Here is a 22,532-nt window from a genome sequence, read left to right on the forward strand (position 1 = left end):
GGGGCCCAACTACCCCTCTTGTTACCTCCAGTAAGTCGCACAAAGTGGGATTGCTAAGACGTCTTCGGAGGCCATTCCCCCCTTTCTCCACCGCTCTGCAAACGCGTCTCCTGCCAGACTACTGGATGGGGGATGAAGTCCAATTTACTCCTGAGGGACTTTGTTTGGGGGCGATGAAGCCCTCCTGGTACCTCCTGTAAGTCCTACGCAGTGGAATTACTGAGCGCTGGTCGGAGGCCCAGCACCCTTTCTCCACCACTCTGCAAACACGGTTACTAGTTAAAGAAGTGTTTGAAATGTAATAGGGTTCGCAGTTGAGAGAATTCGAGCTATTGGCGTTGTAAATGCAAAAAAATTCTACTAATGTTTTTTTTAAGTGGATTTATATTGTGTGTAGTGGAAATATGTGGTATGTTGTGCCATTAAATTATGTGGATAGAAAGTATGTGGTATTTAGTTTATAAGAATTATGTAGAGTGGGATTATGTGTTACGGAGAGTAATTATGTGGTATAGTAGTCTGTGTTGTGGAGTGGTAACCGCAGACTTAGGCTTCCTCGTTTCCATAGAAGCTCAACTATGAACTCAGTCAGACAAAAAAAGAAGGAATCACTCAGGACCACTTGTGGACCTAGTCAGAGCTATGGGCAGAGCCACTGGAATTATGTGACTGTTTGGCTGCACCGACTTTCGCACAATTATACATTTTCTGCATTAGCCACATAATTCAGCATCTGCACCCTAATCTGCAGATTTGAACAAAAAAGGCCTTGTTTCTAGCTCAAACGGCTCAAACGTTAACAAAAATGCAGTGACAAGTGTTACAGCTTGGTGGGAAGCCCTTTGCAAAGCTAGAATGGTCACCTGTTACTTATTGCTAAATGTGGGTGTTAAATTGGTACTAATGGTGTGCAAGCAACTCTTGCTTCCCTCTGAGCCTCTCTTGCCTCTTTCTGTTGCTTCTTTCTGCATGTTTCTTTCTTTTTCTGTACTTCTCTTGTCTCATTCTGCAAATCTCTTATACTTTCTGCACTACTCTTCCCTCTTTCTGCACGTCTGTTGCCTCTTTCTGCACCTCATTTGCTTTTCTTTACCCCTCTTACGTCTTTCTGCACGTCTGTTGCCTTTTTCTGCTCCTCTATTCCTTCTTTCTGCACTTCTTTTGTTTCTTGCTGCATCCTTCTTTTCTCTCTCCTCACCTCTTTCTGCACTTCTGTTGCTTCTTTTTGCACTTATTTTGCTTCTTTCTGAATCTCACTTGCCTCTTTCTTCAGTTCTCTTGACTCTTTCTGCAGTTTACATGCCTCTTTCTGTAATTCTCTTGCCTCTTTGTGCACCTCTCTTGACTCTTTGTGCACCTCTCTTGACTCTTTGTGTACCTCACTTGCTTCTTTCTGCACCCCTTTTGCCTGTGTCTACACCCCTCTCCCTTCTTTGTGCAATTCCCTAGCCTTTCTACACCTCTCTTCCCTCTTTCTGCACCACTCTTGCCTCTTTCTGTACCTCTGTTCCTTCTTTCTTCACCTGTCTTGTCTCTTTCTACAATCTTCGTGCCTCTTTCAGCGCCTCTGTTGCTTATTTCTGCAGTTCTCTTACTCTTTCTGCACCCCTCCTGCCTATTTCTGTACCCCTCTTGCCTTTTGTGTACCTCTCCTACCCCTTTCTGCACCCCTCTAGCCTCTTTTTCCACCTCTGTTGGTTCTTTCTGCACCTCTTTTGCTTCATTCTGCACTTCACTTGCCTCTTTCTGCACCTCTTTTGCTTCATTCTGCACTTCACTTGCCTCTTTCTGCACCTCTGTTGGTTCTTTCAGCACTAAATAATAATAATAATAAATCATTTGTAGAGCGCCTGGCTACACAAAAGAACAGTGTGTCCCCGCGCTAACCACTGATAAATTATTCAGAGGACCGATGTTATCAGGCAGGGGGGTTACAAAATGGGAAAAATGAATGTTTTTAATTTCCTCCGGAATCCCATTTCAGATGGCTCCATCCTAAGGTGCAGCGGTAGAGCATTCCAGTGTTTGGAGGCTAAGTACCTAAATGAGCGTCCGCCCATTCTGGCCCTGAGAATACGGGGGATTTTAAACAGCATCGCGCCAGAGGATCTTAAATTCCGAGTAGGGCGATGTATGGTCAAGAGGTTCTTTAGATAGTCCGGACCTTTGTCCTGGGCAATGCGATGCGCGTAGCAGAGGGCTTTAAATTTAATTCGCTCCTTAATAGGAAGCCAATGGAGCTTGGCCAGGGCGGACTTCCCTGAAGCTCTGCGCGGAAGGCCAAGTACTAAACGTGCGGCAGCATTCTGCACGCACTGAAGTTGGTGAAGTGCTTTTTGACTTAGCCCTATCAGCATGGCATTTCCATAATCGAGGTGCGGAGTCACTAGGGTGTGGACAGTAGTTTTTCTAGCTGCGGCAGGAAGAAGATCTAAGACCTTACGGAGGACCCTAAGTAAACCAAAACATCTCCCCGTGACTTTGTTAACATGGGTCTTATACGAGAGGTCGGTGTCCAGCATAACGCCGAGATTTCTTACCGACTCTCTCGGAATGGGGGGGGTCCCCGAGTTCAATAGGCCACCATAGCCTCGACCATGTTGATGTCGCTCTCCCGACCACCAGTAACTCAGTTTTTTCGCCGTTAAGGCGCAGGCAGTTGTCATTCATCCATACTGCCACAGCTGACATACAGTTCGAGAAGTTGGTGGCGTCTTCACTGTGGTCGGGTGTGAGCTTAAACACCAGCTGTGTGTCGTCAGCGTAGCTAACAAGGTCCACCCCAAATACCTCCACCACGCGAGCCAGGGGTTCCATATAGATATTAAACAAGGTGGGGCTCAAACTTGAGCCCTGGGGAACCCCGTGGCTTACCTTACGTGGGGAAGATCTGAAGGGTGGACAGTGCAGCTGAAAACTTCTGTCTGCTAGGAAGGATTGCAGCCAGGCCAGCGCTGACCCTGTCACCCCCATCTCCATCAGGCGAGACAGCAGCGTTGAGTGCAGCACGGTGTCAAACGCTGCACTCAGATCTAATAAAACTAATGCAGCTGTCTCGCCTTCATCCACTATCTGCCTAATGCGCTCGGTGGAATACAGAACGGCCGACTCCGTCGAGTAGCCAGCTCTGAATCCCGATTGTGATGAGTGGAGAAGGGCTTCTTCTTCTAGATGTTTCATAAGCTGCCTATTGGCAATCTTTTCCACAATCTTTGCACAGAAGGGTAGAAGGGAGATGGGGCGGAGATTTTGAAGTTGTGAAATGGGGATGTTGGGTTTCTTCTTTAAGGGAATAACCTGAGCAGTTTTCCACGCTTCAGGTACATGACATTCCTGGAAAGATAAGGTGACCATGTGGCTAATATGGTCAAGTAGCATGCTCTCCATAACTCCTTTGCACCGCGCCACTGGGCATGCGTCAGATGGAGATCCGGATTGTATGCTCTTAACGATTCCTAGTAATTCATTTCTTTCAGGCGTTAAAAAGCATGTACGCCGAGATCTTTGTGTGGAGACAGCTTCAGTAACCCCAGGGCTGGTTAACAGATTGTTACCAGCAGTAAAAGTGTCATGAATTTTGTCCACCTTATCCACAAAAAAATCGGCTACAAGATCGCATAGCTCAGTAGAGTAGATATCTTGAGCTTCGAGCCTGGATGGAGTCGTGAGTTCTCTGTATATACTAAATAGTTCTTTGGTGGGGTTGCCTGCTGACTCAATTCTATTTTTAAAGTAGATGCCCTTTTCTAATCTTACCAATTTCTGGTATTTTTTTATCTCTATCTTATAGCCTGCTTTGAGTTCAGGGGCATAGTCCTGCCTCCACCTCCGCTCCAACGTTTTACATTTGGCTTTAGCTAATCTAAGTTTTTCCGAGAACCTGCTGCTCTGGCTTCTTCCAGCACCTCTGTTCCAAATTTCTGCATCCCCGTTGCCTTTTTCTGCACCCCTCTTCCGGCAACTCACTTGCCTCTTATGCAGTTCTCTTGCCTCCTTCTGTACCTCATTTGCCTCTTTTTGCACCTCTGTTGGTTCTTTTGCACTGCTCTTGTTTTTTCTGCACCTCTCTTGCAAATTTCTGCACCCCTCTTGCCTTTCTGCGCCCCTTTTACCTGTTTCTGTAGCTCTCTTGCCTCCTTCTGCACCTCTGTTGCCTTTTCTGCACTTCTCTTGCCTCTTTCTGCACCCCTGTTGCTTCATTCTGCACTTTCCATGCTTCTTTCTGCACTCCTCTTCCTTCTTTCTGCACCCCTGTTGGTTCTTTCTGCACTCCTTTTGCTTCTTTCTGCACCTCACTTGCCTCTTTCTGCACTTCTCTTGCTTCTTTCTACACATCTGTTGCTACTTTCTACACATCTGTTGCTACTTTCAGCAATTCTCATGCCTCTTTCTGCACTTTTTTCCTTCTTTTTGCACCCCTCCTGCCTCTTTCTGTACCTCTCTTGCCTCTTTGTGCACCCCTCCTACATTTTTCTGCACCCCTCTTGCCTCTTTTTGCACCTCTGTTGGTTCTTCCTGCACTGTTCTTGCTTCTTTCTGCACCTCGCTTGCCTCTTTCTGCACCTCTGTTCCCTGTTTCTGCACCTTTCCTGCATGTTTATGCACCTAGCTTGCCTCTTTTTGCACCTATGACTTAGAGATAGTTTTAATCCCCCTGCCTTATTATGTACTAGGGCCTTATAGGGGAGGTCATGCCAATCACAGGGGTACCCCAACCCACAGTGTACCCTTGTGTATGTAAGTGTTTTCACTGTATTTTAAGTGTCTTTCAGCATAGCACTGGCTCCGGGCCTGATTAGTCAAGAGTCAGTTATCAACAGTACTAGTCAGTAAAAAGTTGGATGCACAGGATGACTTTGCAACAAATCCTTTTCCTGCACCTCTGTTGGGGGCAGATGTATCAAGATACCCTTTTGCGATTCTCAAATAGCGATTTTTAAGGAATCGCTATTTGAGAATTGCCAAATGGTATGTATGTAGAAATTCGCTATTTTTTAGCGATTTCTTAAAATTCCTTAATTGTGATTAGCAAATTGCTAATCGCAATTAAGGAATAATTTCCCATTCATTTCTTTGGGCCAGGAGGCCCATAGGAATGAATGTGAATTTATTCTCAATTTGCGATTCGCAATTTGCTAATCGCAAATTGAGAATAATTTCAAGGGTGCAGGGGTGTCTCAAGGACACCCTGCTGCACCTCTGAAATTGACATGTGTGCGCATATGGCGCACATACATGCCCTAAGGGCATGTATGAGCGTCACATGGCACCTTTACAAATTGCAAAAAGTGCATTTGTAAAAGAATTCGCAAATTACCACCAACTACTAGTTGGTGGTAATTTGCGATTTCTTAGAGTAAATTCGCAAAACTGAAATGCTTCATACGTAGCATTTCAAGAAATCGCAATTTGCGATTTCTTAATTGCTTCTTCAATATTAAGGAATCGCAAAATTTACGATTCCTTAATATTGCGAGGATTTTTGCATGATACATACCGTTTCCCTTTTTTTTGTCGCAAACGCTGCTATTTTGCGATTCGCAGCGTTTGCGACAAAAAAAAACACTTGATACATCTGCCCCTTGGTTCTTTCTGCATATCTCTTGCTTCTTTCTGCACTTTTCTTCATCTTTCTGGACTTCTGTTGCCTCTTTCTGCATTTATCTTGCTTCTTTCTGTGCCTTTCTTCATCTTTCTTCACACGTCCTACCTCTATAGTCCTAGTTAGAATTTATCATTTAAAAAACCTTAGAAATTCACTGAAAAAACATAGGTTTCAGGGACATTATAGTTCGAAATTATCATTTAATATACCTTTAACATTCACTGAAAAAAAACATTGGTTTCAGGGATGTTATAGTTGGAAATTAGCATTTAAAAAACCACGGAAATTCACTTACAAAATCATAGGTTTTAGGGACGTTATAGTTAGTTGGACATTTCACTCATACAAAACCAGAGAAATGTGGCCATTATAGTTAGTTGAGCTAACTAAAACTTGCGCCCCCGCAGTGCACTGTGATGATGTCACATATTACATCATTCATGACATGGTCAGTGACATCACTGATGACATCTCAAATGACATCAGAGGCACGCAGAAACCTTGATCCCAGACCATGAAAAATTCATTTTAGGTAACAGAGGAGCATCAGAAGGAGGAACTGGTGGAAAGCAAACTGTATCATAGTGGTTTTCAGTAACGTATTATTGAGGGTTCCATGTAAGATGTTGGGTAGATACTTCTTGTCTAAGGATATGTGTATACTTCTACTTGCAGATGATGCACAGAAGAGATGCATGGCCACTTCAAAGCCTTTTTTGTGTCATTAATATGGGGGTTACTAATTACCAAAGAAGTCATGATGCTGTAAAATATTTTACATTAACGGCTTAACATTTTTCTGACAGATTTAGGATATTGAAAAAAATTTAACTTTTATATTTAATGCAACTTTCTTTAGGAGTAACTGTGAAAAGCAAATTGCTCTGCTTGATACAGTGCACAAAATGTTCCTGAATGATGACCTTCTCTCTAACACCACCCGTCAGTCATACATGGATCGTTCATTACTTACGCTGGTTTGGCACTGCAGCTTGGATGCGCTGAAAGATTTCTTTTGCAAAATCATTTTAAACATAATGGACACACTGAAGAGCAGGTTTACAAAGGTAAGCGCATTCTGATAAGACAGAGAGATTCTCTAACATCTCATGGTTTTTTTTTTCCTCAAATGCCTTAATTATGGCTTTTATCAGGTCAACATTACACTGATTAACATTATTTTGTTGATGCTACCCTTTTTATTTTACAGCTTTTAACATAAAGACAGTGCATTCTTAAATCACTTTCACTTACAATCTGTATTTTGTTTTTCTATCTTCAAAGGGGAATTTGGTCTAAAAGGTTAACATGGAGCTATTGCCCAACGAAAAATTCAGTTTAAAGAATTTCTTACATATTTTGTGTAGGAAACAAATTAATTCACTGTCGCTCGCCAGTGTTGCTATCTTTCATGGATTCACATATTTGAATTCACTTTCATCAAGCTAGGAGTCCTACTGAGACTTACCAAGAACACTAAGGCCAAATATCATCAAAAATACACAGAAAAGGGGGCGTGGCTAGCAGCCAAGCATGGCGGCAGCCTAGAATACCAGCTCCGGCAGACGAAGCGGCCTCTCCATTAATCCGTACCATTATCCGTGGCTAAATTAGACCTCAGTCGGAGGAACCGAAGGCCCGGGACCGGGCGGCACAAGCGGCAAGTATCCGGCTGAAAATTGGACACCGGGTGACGGAGATCTGACCGACTGTCCGCGAGGCCCGAGCACGGGCCGGTAACCAGGGAGCCCAGTGGTCGGAAGCGCCGACCGGAAGTGAGCCCTGGACGGCAGAAGAGGACCGGAAGTGACCGAGGCCCGAGAACGTCGTCGGGAGAGCCATAGCTGACGTTTGGTATCTCCCCTGTTGTGCCCGTGTCAGGATCCGACGGACGCAGCGCGTCTGGAAAGGCAGTGAAGGTGATCGCGGCTAGAACGCCACCCTGCAACGGCCGGCATTGAAGAGGTGAGGCGCCACATACCCATACCGGCGGAGCGGGACTGACCAGCTGGGGTTGCGGGCGGACTGGAGAGCCCCCTCCCCCCCCCCTCCCATGCCAGAACTGGAGGGACAGCGCGCCTGATTGGAGCCTGGAGGTACCGCCGTGAAACGGACCGGGGGGGCAGCGGTGCATGAAGGGACACATGAAACGCCGACCGTTCCTTAACTGACCCCAGGCCTGGGAATCATTGATATCACGCCTTGCTGAGCAACGTTGGCCCGCTCCAAAACCACCAGAGGCGGCCAAGGACGTGAGTGTCCCCAATTGCAACCGGTCACTGCATACTACAGCCCGGGGGTTCCACGTAGTGCCGCAGCTGCAACTCTGGGGGGCCGGGGACGCGGGGGGGGGGTGCGATTGGAGGGGACGGACCACCGAGGCTCCAGCTTCATAAAATCACAGATACGGACCCTCATTTGATTTGTACTGGTGGCCTGCCTTAAGCACTACAACTTTACCACAGGCTGGACCACAACCGAGACTGGTCCGCCCCCCCCTCCCTCTCCGTAGTCCGTCCTTCCTACAGGCTAACTGTACAAACAATTAACCGACCACTACTAGACGTCATGGCGGGTAAAGGTTCCAGAGGCGGAGCAACGCAAACACGCATTGAACGCTACACATGTGACAAAACCGCGTCCCCTCCAGCAGACGGAAGACATGCCTCCGGAAAAACGGTGGATGGCGCGGGGACTAAAAAAGCGACGCTTGACGATGTGATGCGAGCACTTACGCAAGTCCAGACCACGGTAGGCTCAATCTCTACCGAAATAACCCTTATCAGAGCGGATCTCCACAAAATGGCTGAAAAGGTGGGTTTGCTGGAACTGGTTACGAAATCACTGGTGGAGGATGTCTCGGAGCTTCAGACGGCGATGGAGAAAATAACGGCAGAAAATAAAATGCTAAAGGAAAAGCTTGATGACCAGGAAGGGCGCTCTAGAAGGAACAATATACGATTTCTTGGAGTTCCCGAATGGGAAGGAACTAGAGCTACTGATCTCTTCGTGGAAGAAGTAATCAAGTCACAACTCCAACCCAAAGGACTGTCGGCGTTCTTCTCGGTTGAAAGAGCACACAGAGTACCGAGTGGCCAGCCAAAACCCGGGGCGCCTCCGAGGCCTATCCTAGCGAGACTGTTTAACTTCCGGGATAGAGATGCCATTCTGCAGGCGGCGCGGGTGTCCCCCCCTGTGAAGATTCAGAACTCCACACTGGCCTTCTTCCCGGACTACACGGCTGAAGTGGCCCGGAAAAGAAAGACGTTTCTGGACGTAAAACAGGAGCTCAGGAGGAGAGAGATCCAATATTCCATGTTGTTCCCGGCTAAACTGCGTGTGGTGGCGGAAAACAGAACGTGTTTTTTTGATAATCCGGAGGTGGCCCGGGACTGGCTGGACGGCTGGCGGCCTGCCTCTCAACCCCGCCGCGTGGGACGAACAAAAAAGGGCCAGAATGTAAGGGACCAAGAAGACGTCCGAACAGAGGGGGACCGGAAGACGAACGGCGCTCGCCAATGAGAGACAGTGCGACTGGGACTCTGGAGGAACAAGATTAATAACCCGGCAGATACAAGACACCCCTTGTTTATTATTAATGTGCTTGCTGCCCTAGCTGCCATGGACACTGGGCTGTGGACCTCTGCAGAGGGTATGAGGGGTCGCTGACTCCGGAGTACTCTTCACCCCCAACGAGCAAGTAACTCTGTGTTTCCTTTTGGGTGGGGTTAGGCACTCTGCTAATTTGGGGTGGCGGGCAGTTTTGAGTCCGTGTAGCAGGGGAGCAGGGAGGGGGGGAGTTGAGGGATTTGGGGGTATGGTAAGGTTTAACTGTTTGAAATGTTTGACTCTGCAGAATGCACAAAAGGTAGCAATAGTCACAGTACGCCGGAGATTACACACCGGCCAGGCCAGCGATGGCCCGGGGAGGGAAGGCCCATCTCTGCATGCGAGTGAGTGCATCCGTGGGAGTAAATGCAACACAGCTGCGCTGACACTACACCATGTCGGTCTCATGTATGTATTTGTAGGCACACAATGGCACATATGTCACAGTCCGATACCGTAGTAGACAGTCCTGACACGGGGCCTGTGCCACCATTGCGATTGATGTCCTGGAATGTCAGAGGTCTGGGAGACAAGGTGAAGAGAGGGTTAGTGCTCCAGAGTAGCAAAAGGATGAATCACGATTTAGTCCTCCTTCAGGAAACTCATCTGGTGGGAGCGGCCAGCAAGGCTCTGGATAGACGAGGGTACCGCATGATAGTGCACTCAGACTTCACGTCAGGGTCCAGGGGAACGGGCATTTGGATGAAGAAGACATCCCGATTCATTTTACAGACTACTAAGACTGACGCTCATGGCCGCTTTGCAGCAGCATGTGGACAGTGGGAGGGAACATCCCTTAACTTGGTGTCTGTCTATATCCCACCAGCACTACATGCGGCCGCACTTCCGGACCTAGGAAGGTTCTTGTTAGAACTCCCTGACGGAGATCTAGTGGTGGGAGGAGACTTTAATGCGGTGGCTGATGCTGCGCGAGATAGGTTCCCGGCTCGGGCGCCCACATCCGGTCCATCCCGATTCGGTGAGTTCCTAGAAGCACAGGGTCTGGTAGATATATGGCGGTGTCTGCACCCCGAGGATCAGCAATACTCTTATTATTCAGCCGTTCACAACTGCCTGTCCCGTATTGACTATTTCCTTACACTGGGGGACGGCCGCCTCACGATTACTGATGTGAAGATAGGGCCCCGTGGTATCTCGGACCACTCCCCTTCGACGATGAATCTGACATGCTCGGCGATAGCCCGCAGGAGAATCTACCCAATTTACCCGGGGTACCTTAAAGTACCTCGCATCCATAAGGATCTGAAAAGGGCGACTAGATACTATTTTTCGGAGAATTCAGACTCTGTGGCCTCCCCGACGACCCTCTGGGAAGCGTACAAAACAGTGTTCAGGGGGCAGGCGATCGCAACAATAGCGGGACACAAGCGCTCACAAAAGCAGGAGCAGTTAAATCTAGAACTGAAGCTAGAACAAGCAAATACGGCCCATATGGCGCACCCGTCAGAGGACACACTCCACTCACTCCACCTTTGCCAGCAATCACACGACGATCTCCTCAGGCGACAAACACTAGGCAATATTGAGGCGACCACACATAGGGTGTATGACATAGGGGACAAGGCCAGTAAACTACTAGCATGGCTAGATAAAAAAAAAGAGGGCACTAGGCACATTTTGCAATTGAAGGACTCCGATGGGGTACTTCACTCATGTCCCACTAAGATTATAGAAATCTTAGCTGATCACTTCCAAGATGTCTACACCCCTAGAGACATAGTTACGGCTGAAGCGGCAATGTCGGCGCTTCAGGATGCGCGGGTCGAGACTCTACCGCCGGAGGCAGTGTCTGATCTAGAGGCAGACCTGACGGAGGACGAGATTCGAGCGGCGATTAGCGCATTGCGCACAGGCAAGGCGCTGGGCCCTAATGGGATTCCGATTGAGTGGTTCCAGGCTATGACGGACACCCTGAGCTCACCTCTGCTGGCCATGTTCACGGAATGCCGGGAGGTGGGGACTCTACCCCTGGATCAACGAGTGGCAACCATAGTGGCCATCCCAAAACAAGGTAAACCGCCCATAGACTGTACGTCATACCGCCCGATTTCCCTGCTTAACGCTGAGGCGAAGATTCTGGCGAAACTGATAGCGAACAGACTGCTCCCGTACCTGACGCACTTAATCCACCCGGATCAGTCGGGCTTCATGCCACATAGAAGCACAACACTGAACCTCCGGTGGGTGCACGGAGTATTGGCGCGAGCCCATCGACTGTCGGAGCCAGCGGCCATACTGTCATTAGATGCCAGGATGGCGTTTGACATGGTGGAGTGGCAGTACATGTTCGCGGTATTGGCTCGTATGGGCTTCGGCCTCAAGTTCCTTTCCTGGATTAAATTATTATACGCGAACCCTGTAGCACATGTAACGGCCAATGGCCACGTCTCCCGAACGATCCCCCTGGCTAGGGGAACGCGCCAGGGGTGCCCGCTATCCCCCCTGCTGTTCACGCTAGTACTGGAACCACTGGCTTCCGCCCTTTGGACTACCCCATTATTGAAAGGACTGCAATGGGGTGATGGATGGGAGGATAGAGTCTCCCTGTACGCTGACGACATGTTGGTGTACCTATCAGACCCGATGGCTGGTATTCCAAAGTTATTGGCGATATGTGACGCTCATGGTCTGACCTCCGGGTACACAATCAACTGGACAAAATCTGTCATTTATGTCCTGAAAGGTCCGCAACCAACTCTTCCTGGTAGCTGCCATTGATGATAGCCGACACCTCATTTAAATATCTGGGTATACACGTTGCTCGTAATGCGGATGTGTTCTATGATAAGAACCTGTTGCCCCCACTTGCCCGCCTGAAGGCGGATGTGAGACATTGGAAAGCCCTGCCTCTCACACTACTGGGACGCGCGGCGTTATTCAAAATGATGGCTCTACCGCGCCTTCTATATGTACTGGAAAACACTCCGGTCTTAGTACCGCCTTCCTATTTCCGAAAAGTAACAGCGGTGATGACGGACCTGTTGTGGGGAGACCGCCCACCCAGAGTAGCACATGCCAAACTCAATCGTGGGTGGTACGACGGAGGGATAGCTTTGCCAAACATGCAGCTTTATTATTGGGCATCACAGCTCAAAGTCATTAATCAGTGGATACACGCACCACATGCTGACCCAGCATATTTAGCGGATAGAGCGCAACTAGGAACATACAGTATGTTGGCTCCACTCTACAATTCTAGCCAAACGGCGACGCTGTTCGGCCCAACCAAACATACCGTATCGCTGTGGCACAGGGCAATGACGCGACTTATATGGAAAGGGGTCATAACTAAGCTCACTCCATTATGGGACACCAAGCGCCTAGGCTGTCTTCGAACATACAAGGGCTTTAATCAATGGGACACCATTGGAATCTCGACAGTAGGAGATCTATGGACCGCTGCGGGTGTGATCCCTTTCTCCCAATTGCAGCAGCAATACGAGTTGGGCCCCAATGAAACATACCGATACTTACAAATAAAACATGCATTAATGGCAGTAATTGAGCCAGGGTCGACTGTCCCGGACTCCTCGCCTCTGGAAGACAGACTGCTCACAGATTTTATGCAAACAGGCGCCACCTCACTCACCTATCGTAAATTGCTGAATAATCTCCCGGACCCTCTGCTCAAGCTGAGGGAGAAGTGGGAAACTGAATTAGGGGCCATGGATGAGACAGACTGGAACGCCGCACTGGCGTCGCCACAGGAGGCGGGCGTTTCGGCTCGATTCAGACTGATACAATTCAAAATACTGCACAGGGTATATTACACCAGAACCGCCCTACACAGAATGCACAGGGCAGATCACCCGTATTGTCTTAGGGGATGTGGGGAAGAGGGGACACTACTGTACACACTTTGGGAATGTCCGTTCATTTTGACGTATTGGCAGCAGATCATGCGCACCATCTCCCAAACCCTCGAGACCTCATTGACGCCAGATGCGCGTGTGTGTCTGCTGAATGTGTGGGAGGGAACCGACTTGACGCATCGAAAACGGCAGTGGATAACTATTGGGATCATGGTGGCCAAGCGAGACATCGCGCAGCGGTAAGGAGTGCCTGACATACCTACGTTGACACTGTGGTGTAGAACAATGGACAAACTCATGTTAACTGAACGGGCAGTATACAAACTGAGAGCCAAACCTCGCAAATGGAACGAGATCTGGAAAGCATGGAATAAATATAGAGGGGGACTATGCGAACCTCTTTCTGAGGAAGCGGAAGACAGTTCAGGAGATGAAGGGGAACTGGATGAATGAACATTGGGATGTGGGACAGAGGCAGAGGGAAGATAGAGACCATGTGCCCTGGGGAACACTCGGCCTGGAGTTCAGGAGGGGATTGGGATACATACTGCAACACCTACACCGGCAAGTGACAATAGAGATGCTATGTAATGGTTAACGATGACTATTTGATCTGTAAGAGTCTGAAGTTTTGTTTGATTTATATAAAAATGAGACATTGCATGCTCCGCACCTACTCCTGGAATGCCTAAGTACACTATCCAAATTTGCTGCCGGACCAGAGAGTTGTCGGCTAAACAGCTGTGTAACTTCATAGAGGTGATACTGCATGTGTAACAGTAATTGTTGATTCGCTGACTACTACTTTGTACTATTGGCATACTTAAAATAAAGTCTTACTTTAAAAAATAAAAAATACACGGAAAAACATTTGATTTAATAGCCCCTACACATCATTATAAATAACCCAAAGTTCAACCAATGAATTGAAGGCACACATATTTCACCTCCCTGAGAGCTACCATACCTAAGATAGTTAAAAGCATGAGTGTGAATGGATACATTATAGCAGCCTCTGACTGAGAGGGTCGCAGGTGAATCTGTGAACAAAACCAATGGTGGAGTACTGCAGTTACAGGTAAGTAACTTGCTTCTTCTTCAGCACACGTTCTTTCATAGATTTACATGGCAGAACTGGAGTAGCAAGCAGTGTTAAATGTGCAGTATTCATTTCATGATTAATGTGATAGAGCATTTTTATTAAGAATAGTGATTGAACTTACTAGAAGAAGGAAACAGGAGTCTTACCTTAGTGAAACAGATTACGGAGGTTTACCTAATCTATATTTCCATGTCTAGGCAGTATGATGTTTCACAAATGTGTAGCGGCTCTTCCCTGTTGCTGCTTTATAGGTCAATTGTAAGTGGAACACCAGCATACAATGCCTCTGTTGCAAGTAAACATCTTGTGAAATGAGCAGCCTCTGATGTTTTTAGTGTCTGGCAATCCTTAAAATGACAGAATGTAGTAACCAAAGCCATCCACCGTGCTTAGAAATAGGCTGTCCTTTCTTTAGAAGGCTTAAGGGGATCAAAAGTAGTCTGATCTCTTCAATGTTTTGTTCAGTCAGTATAAAATTTCAACAACCTTCAAAGTTCCAAAGAATGAAGAGTTCACTGCACCATTACCAAATGGTTTTGGAAGTAAGATTTAAGAATTACATGCTCATTCACATGAGATTCCTACGGTACTTTTTGGATGAATTTTGGATTAGTCTACCCAATAACTGTCTTTTTGGAATTACAAAAATGGCTCTTATATTGTGAATACTTGTGTTTCACTTACTGTCATAGACGGTGTGAAGGTGAGTATCCGGTCCATTTTTCATATTATATACTTGCAATCTTGTATGTATAGACTGCAACACCTTTAAATACCCTCAAAGAAATTGATTCTTGAGGTTAGTAAAGAAGTTGAGTCTGAGGTGCGTCGAAAACTAGAGATGGCCCCCTAATTGACTTCAGTTGAGGAATATTTCAAGCCAAATTTCGTCAACTGCCACAGGTACAGGAGTACTTGATTTGGTTCCAAAGCAAGAGGGTGCAGCTCTCTGGATCAGCACCAAATGCACAATCTCTTCCATCTGGCTTGCTAAGCTTTTACAGTTGAGGGTGCTCTGGCTTAAGGAAGAATTGCAATAAAGCCTGAAAGGATATGTAAAGGGAATATTCCATTTACGAGCCATGCTGTCAATTTGAGAGATCCCGGATTGTGATGAAAAATGTCCTTCTTCTCTAGACTGAAGTTCTCGATGGCTGCCCAGGAGAATGCAGTGAGCTTTTTGATATATGGAGTTCTGTGAACCAATACTGCTGATAACACTGAATAACACTGATAACACTGAATTGAATGTTATTAACTATTAAAAATACTAGGCGCCCTGTCCCGGACTTTTATTTGTATTATTTGATGGCGCAGTGTTGTTACGCGAATGCTTGGTTCCACCAGGATGCGCGCATCCCATATTTAAAGCCGGAGGCGGACCTTGTACTTCCGCGACAGCTTCTTACAATCCTTCCCTCGGGCTTCCCGGGATGTTCAGACGGTCTCCACCACGTGTTGGGCTTGGGACAGACTACGCAGACTCTTAGGGCTGGACTTATTATACTCCCCCGCCTAACCCTTGCCTAACTCTTCCCTTCTCCCGATCACTGGGGAAACCTTGATCAATCGCACTTTGGAGAAATTCCACGTACACACACTCTGGGACCTGTTCCCAGACGGACATGCATTTTCAACGACAGAAGAGGCTTGCTTCAGTGAGCGATAATTCATGGACACATTTACTCTGACTCGGGTGCGCTCCGCTTCAGGGCCAAGTTTCCATCCTTTCCCGCTGCCCCTGTGGAAGCTTCCCTCCTCACTCTGCTGATTCAGAACCCGGACGGGGCACATCTGATATCTAAACTATATCGACAGTGTGGAACAATTAGGCCCGTGGATGACTCCAGGGATCGGGCGGCTTGGGAGGCTGACTTGGGTAGCCCGATCTTAGATGACCAGTGGGAGCACTGCTGCAGGGCCACCAGCGATGTCTCCTTGAACAGCCGACATAAATGACTTCATTTTAAGTTCCTTCGCCGGATGTATTTTACCCCCGTTCACTCTCACAGGATTGACAATTCTAGACCACACCACTGTCAGAAATGTTTGCCACCCTTTGCTGATTTTGCACACCTTACCTGGACATGTCCGAAGATCCACCAGTACTGGTTGAGCGTACACTCCACATTGGGAGACATATTATCCATGCAACTTCTGCCTATTCCTGAGATTGCACTTCTAGGTTATGTGGTTAAATTCCCTGGGAAGGTTCATAGGCTGGCTGCACTAGGTTTCCTCTTGGCCAAACAGGAGATTGCGCTGCTTTGGGGCAGTAGACACACCCCCACATTGCACTCCTGGTTGAACAGCCTTGCGTTCTGTAATATAAATTGTGAGGAATTCAGCACTCTACTTCCTAGCTCATCCAGACGAATTGATATTTGGGTCCCATACAGGGACTACATCTCCCGGTGTAAGGCAGCGCAGGACTCACAGGTGCAGACCGGCATTCCCCTGAGGGTGTAGGCTAGTTCTCTGCGGCCGCTGGGATGGGATTTGCACGGGGTTACTCTTCGTATCCCGATGATGTTATTTATTCGAGATGGTTATTATCCCTGGTGTCTGGTTGGTATGGATCTTGCTGGTATACTTATTGTACTGCACTCTGTTCTTGCCCTTGGGTGTGTATGCTGTTTTCTGTCCACGACACATTACCCTTTGCTGTCATTTTATGTATCTTTGTTTTTATTTGCTATGTCATAACATTATTTCACAACTGCTGGCTCATCCAACTGCATTGTATCATTATTGTCTTTTTTTTTTTTTTTTGCAAAACTGGAAAATAAAGTTTAAAAAAAACCTGCGCGCCCACTAATACTGTATAAGTTGTTTTACTGCACGGGTTACGTCACAATGTGAGGTGCTGCCTAACAACCCTCCGGACACTATTGGTCAAGCCACTTGAAATTCCTACTCGGAACCACCGGAGGTTCTCTGTTGGCTTTACGTCCCTGTCTGTTTTACAACCCATGCAGACCCACAGTCGCTTTTCACCAACCCTAGAGGTTGGGAACTGTTGGTTCTTCTGTTTAAGTTGTCTACATGCCCTAATGGACCACTACATAATGCAGATCACTGGAAACCTCTAGGCCCTGTAGTTTATAAAACTTACCATGGTTCACTATGTTCATGCACGTTCCGAGCTTACATTAAGTGATATTAGCAACTCATGTGCTTATAAGTTTCACTCTTTTAGAGTATCCTCGAGCCTTAATTGTTCCAGTTTCAACGCTCTCCTTTTACACTTATGGTGTGGCGTAGTTCTGTTATACACATGTCTCCTGATGAGACACGGTTCTATTATGTCTCTTTGTGTTGCCTTTAGACGGTACTGCCGTCGCAACTCCTGTCTTAGAGTTTTTCTGGGAGGGGGGGGTGAGTTGGGAGGGGTGGGTGGGAAGGGGAGAGAAGGAGGGGGAGGGTAGGATGGGAGGGGGGATGCAGGGTTTGTGGGTAAATGTAACTTTGGCTGTTTCCGTTTTGTTCAGATTTCATTTTTGGCTATTTGTTGATCTAAGCTCAAATGTAGTATTTCGTATGCCTTATACAGCACGCAGGCTCAAAATCAGACACCACACGTATTCCACCCTGAGGAGTGTGGTAAATAAATAAATAATACCCTATTTTTGAATGAATAAATGAATAACAGATAGCTCAATAAATAAGAGTCAAGATTCGAGGTAGTAGGAGTTTTGCAGGTTTAATACAGCATAAGGACAGGAACAGGACGACCTGCACAGGAATAGGATGGCAGGGCCCGACAGCGCTGCCGGGGTCAGGATCGGGCAAAAAGCAGGAAAAGGATGACTTTTTTAATAACAGTACACGAGCATATATACATAACGCAAACACATAGCATTACATTGCAATAGGCGTAGCAGTGGGTGGAGCAGAAGGCGTGACGCGTAGCAGTCGCGAAAGATAAGGGTGAAAAATGGGTGTAACAGGGCGTATACATGGACATGTGATGCAAACGTAACAGAATATGTCATGAATGGGGTGTAACCCATGGAGGGGGCTACCTAAAGAGCCGGGACCTCTAACCTGGTGGTGCGCGCAAACTGGCAATGACGTGTTACTAGGAGAAGCTGGGGGCTATGAACTCTGTGCTAGGAGTAGAGACTGAAGTCTGGAGAGTCAGGGCGACATGTACCTAAACAGTATCTAGTATCTGATGTTTAGAGAACATGTTGATATAAACTATAAGTCAGGAGGGGAAAGGCTAACTTGATTCTAAGACTGGAGCATGCATTATTCTACATGTAGTGCGTGATGAAGAATATTAAATAACCATTAAATGCAGTATTTCTCTTACATGGAGACGTAAAAGCTAGACAATGACGGAAACTATTGATGCGATTCAGTAGCTTAGGAATGCAGAGAAGGAGGACTGAACTGATAACTGGAATCATAACATACTCTTGGCGGACTCAGAGGCAGAGCCAGGCTGAACCGGGCACTGCGAGGCAGGAAGTAAGTGAAGGGTCGAGGATACAGGTGGGGGCTGTATCGCTCCTCAGCGAGGCTTCAGGAGACGGGAGCTGAATCTGGTGTCCGGGCCCTCTTGAGGCCTAGAAACGGGGACTTTATAATGAAATAACGTGCACACTGAGAAACGTGGCAACGTAGCTTTACATGGGCCTGATATTCGTAGTATTCACGAGAACTGGAAACTGGCATACTAGAGGTGGACACAACTATAATTGCGTCTATAATCAAACATGGGGAATACATATGCATATTAATCATGCACACATAACATATGATGGATGACGCGTAGGGACACAGAACATGACAAAATTTACTTTTCCACAGGAGTGACCCACAAATAGTTGGACCCATGCCCTGCTGCAGGTACTTTTCCAGTAATACACGTTCAAAGACATCGCCTTCCCGTCCGCTCCCACCACAATGCTGCTCAAGCCTCTAGCGATTACTGACACTTAGATGGCTCAGATTAAAACCCTGGCAGAAAACCTTCCTATTGTTTCTCTGAACGTCAAAGGCCTTAATCACCCAGTGAAACACAGAAAAGTCTTTGAGTACTTAGCTAAGTCCAAAGTGTGAGAAGTTGGCCTGGTATATGATGTTCACTATTCTAGTGAGCACCTTGCACCAGTCCAACCAACCCTTATGGTGATGGTTGTAAAGTAAACCTTATAGACCGGCTATCCTAGTGGTAGCATGGACAATGCAGTCTTAGGCTAACACTTCAGAGAGCATGTGAAGCCCATTGTTTTACCAATAATAATCCCTTGAATACCAGATGAAAGGACACCACACAAGGTATATATCAAATATATATGTATTTATTACTAACACAACCCCTCTGCACTCTTTGAGGTCAGAGTTCGAGATACAGCACAAGTTACTCAATAAGCATACTATAAGTTGCACAAATACAAGTCTGCCCTAGGGGCCTCACGAACCATATACTAAAGAAGTGGTATAAGAACCACTGCAGGAAAGGTGAATAGGCCTAGGGCCTAGAGAATCGCTGGGGCTACACAGGACTACCAAAGGATTGAGAGTAGGAGACCCACAGGACGCGTGTGCAGTGTCTTAACACACACGCGGGTTACCATAGAAAGTCAATGGGAACGTAAAAGTCACAAAGTAATTGATTTAGGACCCTTCCGGATGGACCACGGGAAAACCCAGTTAAACTAGGACACTTGGATAGTTACTACCCACGGGAGCACCGGAGTACTCGTGTTACCTCACCCAGGGAAGCCGGGTGCATAGGTGCGAAGTCGTGTCGGGTTTTGTCGTCAAATCCTATGGAGAGCTGCAAGAAGATGCTGCAGGCGACCAGGAGGAAGATGTCCGGGTGGATCCAAGGGTAGATCGGAGTCGAGAAGAACCTGAAAGCAGAGGGGACAGAGTCTGGGTCACTAGCAAGTGACCGAGAAGGAACCAGGCGATGTCGAGATGCAATCAGCTGAAGATGCGAAGCTTGTCTCTGCAGCCACGTGGACCAGGAGGCGTTGACGGCGACGACCAGGAGCTGGATACGGACTGTCCCACGAAGGATCTCGCTGTTGGCGGTGTCTGTTTCCGGATTGCAGTCAACAAGCCTTGGCAAAGGCAAACCACGCAGAAAGGGAAGATCGGCTTCTGGTTCAGACCAGCAAGGTCTGGGGAGCTTCCCCTTTACAGGAAAGCAGAAGCAAGCCCAGAGCAACCAGGCAAGCGGTGTTGTTTCAAGGTGATGTCTTCAGGAGGGCCACTAGCCAACGGGCTAGCAAGCGCGAAGACGCATCGAGGAGAAATGCAGGCACAGGCCCCACGCGACACTCGTAGAGTGTGGAGGGCTGAGCTTCGGTGCACTTACGGCTCGGGGTTGGGGCTTCTCAAACCCCAATGCACAACTTCGAGGACGCCTCAGAAGCTGCCCAGTTAGCAAAAAGCAGGTTTTGCAGGATGTCCGGTCCCACGTCTCTCGTGTCCGCCACGGGTCTCAGCTTTGCTGTGGATGTGGGTCGGAGTCAGAGAAGTCTGGAAGTCCAGAGACTGCGTCGCTAGGTCGTCGGGATCCGGCTGGAGCATCGACGAAGCAAACCAGCAAGTTTCTGGTGGTGCCTGTTTGCACACGGTGGTCACTCCTTGACCGCAAGGGAGATTCTTCAGTCTTCTAGTTGCAGTAGAATGTCGAAGGTCCAGAGTTTCGTTTCAGAGTTTCAGTTCAGGATAATCTAAAGTCACTAGACTCAGCTCCTACCTATATACTGATTTGAGGGGCTGGATTACCTGCTAGGTCCCTCCTATGGGTGGGACCAGGGAAGGGGGTGGCTACACCCCTTTCCCTTTGTCCAGTTTCGCGCCAGAGCTGAGGCTGGAGTACCCCAGCAACTGGTTTGAACCGGGCTATGCATGGGGCCCCTTGTGTGCCCCAGGCAGTTTCTCATTTCATTCAACCCACCCTGCCCCAATACACAAGAGCCTGTCTGGGGAGGTGCTCGCACCTCCCAAGGCAGGAAACCTATTTTCCGGGCCTCCCCTGCCGGAGTTTCGTCCAGCAGCAGGAGGTCAGACTCGTGTCTGTGGCGGCAGCATCCATTTTGTAATGCTGAGGCTCTGTTTAACTTTAACCGGGTAAAGCTACAACTACATGTCTTCTCCCTCTAGAAGGGTGGAATGCTACCCCCGCCGCCAGAACTGGCGGGGGGTAGTATTCCAAAGCGTATGACACCTAACACGACATGTTTTGATAAAGCCAAACCAAAGTTAGCAATAACCGCGAGGATTATAATGCACTTAAGAGTATATGGTATGGCTAGATCATAGAACAGCTATAAGGACATGGTTCCGAAAGCTGCAAACAGGCTCAGCTCATGCTAGAGCACCATCTCGCATAAAACCAAGCACTCTGCCTCCAGGATTGTTAAGGCCTGCCATAGGAGTGACTTATAGGTATATATGTGTCTATATATATAATGGTAGGTATAGGAATACTATACTTAAGCAAGGGGTGATTACACAACCTTGCCCCAGCTGAGTGATCAGCCAGTTGTGTCAGTTTGGATGGCCAGCCAGGGGTGGCATAATACATGCTGCAGCCCCTGGTAGGCCTTGGATGCACCTATGCCCTGGGTACCTATGGTACACTATGCAGGGGCTCACAAAGGTGACCCAATACCGCTAACTGCTAGCGCTGGACGCCATCATTCACTTTTTAAAATTCACTCCTCCCGCCCTGTTGGCTCCTCCCACCTCTTGCGTCACGCGCCTATTTAGGCCACGCCCCTTTGTTCCTCTGGGTGAACAGACGAGCAGCCCTGTGGCAGAGGGCTCGCGCGCGCTGGGCGCTTTACTTTGCTTTTACATTACCTCATCCTCTGCTGACTGAAGAGCAGCCTTTCGTCCCGCTGACTGCTAGCGCTGGACGCCATCATTCACTTTTTTAAAATTCACTCCTCCCGCCCCGTTGGCTCCTCCCACCTCTTGCGTAACGCGCCTATTTAGGCCACGCCCCTTTGTTCCTCTGGGTGAACAGACGAGCAGCCCTGTGGCAGAGGGCTCGCGCGCGCTGGGCGCTTTACTTTGCTTTTAAATTACCTCATCCTCTGCTGACTGAAGAGCAGCCTTTCGTCCCGCTAACTGCTAGCGCTGGACGCCATCATTCACTTTTTAAAATTCACTCCTCCCGCCCTGTTGGCTCCTCCCACCTCTTGCGTCACACGCCTATTTAGGCCACGCCCCTTTGTTCCTCTGGGTGAACAGACGAGCAGCCCTGTGGCAGAGGGCTCGCGCGCGCTGGGCGCTTTACTTTGCTTTTAAATTACCTCATCCTCTGCTGACTGAAGAGCAGCCTTTCGTCCCGCTGACTGCTAGCGCTGGACGCCATCATTCACTTTTTTAAAATTCACTCCTCCCGCCC

General features: G+C 47.9%; 1 protein-coding gene across 1 annotated transcript in view; it reads left to right on the plus strand.

Moving 5' to 3' along the window:
- The window catches only part of PRKDC (protein kinase, DNA-activated, catalytic subunit), a 3,158,350-nt gene that overhangs the window by 956,283 nt on the left and 2,179,535 nt on the right, over positions 1-22,532 (plus strand). Inside the window, exon 41 of the mRNA XM_078687323.1 lies at positions 6,465-6,672. Within this exon, the coding sequence (XP_078543449.1) occupies positions 6,465-6,672 (208 nt within the window). The remainder of the gene's footprint in view (positions 1-6,464; positions 6,673-22,532) is intronic.

Source organism: Lissotriton helveticus, chromosome 4_1 (genome assembly GCF_964261635.1).
Source record: "Lissotriton helveticus chromosome 4_1, aLisHel1.1, whole genome shotgun sequence".
Taxonomy (NCBI): domain Eukaryota; kingdom Metazoa; phylum Chordata; class Amphibia; order Caudata; family Salamandridae; genus Lissotriton; species Lissotriton helveticus.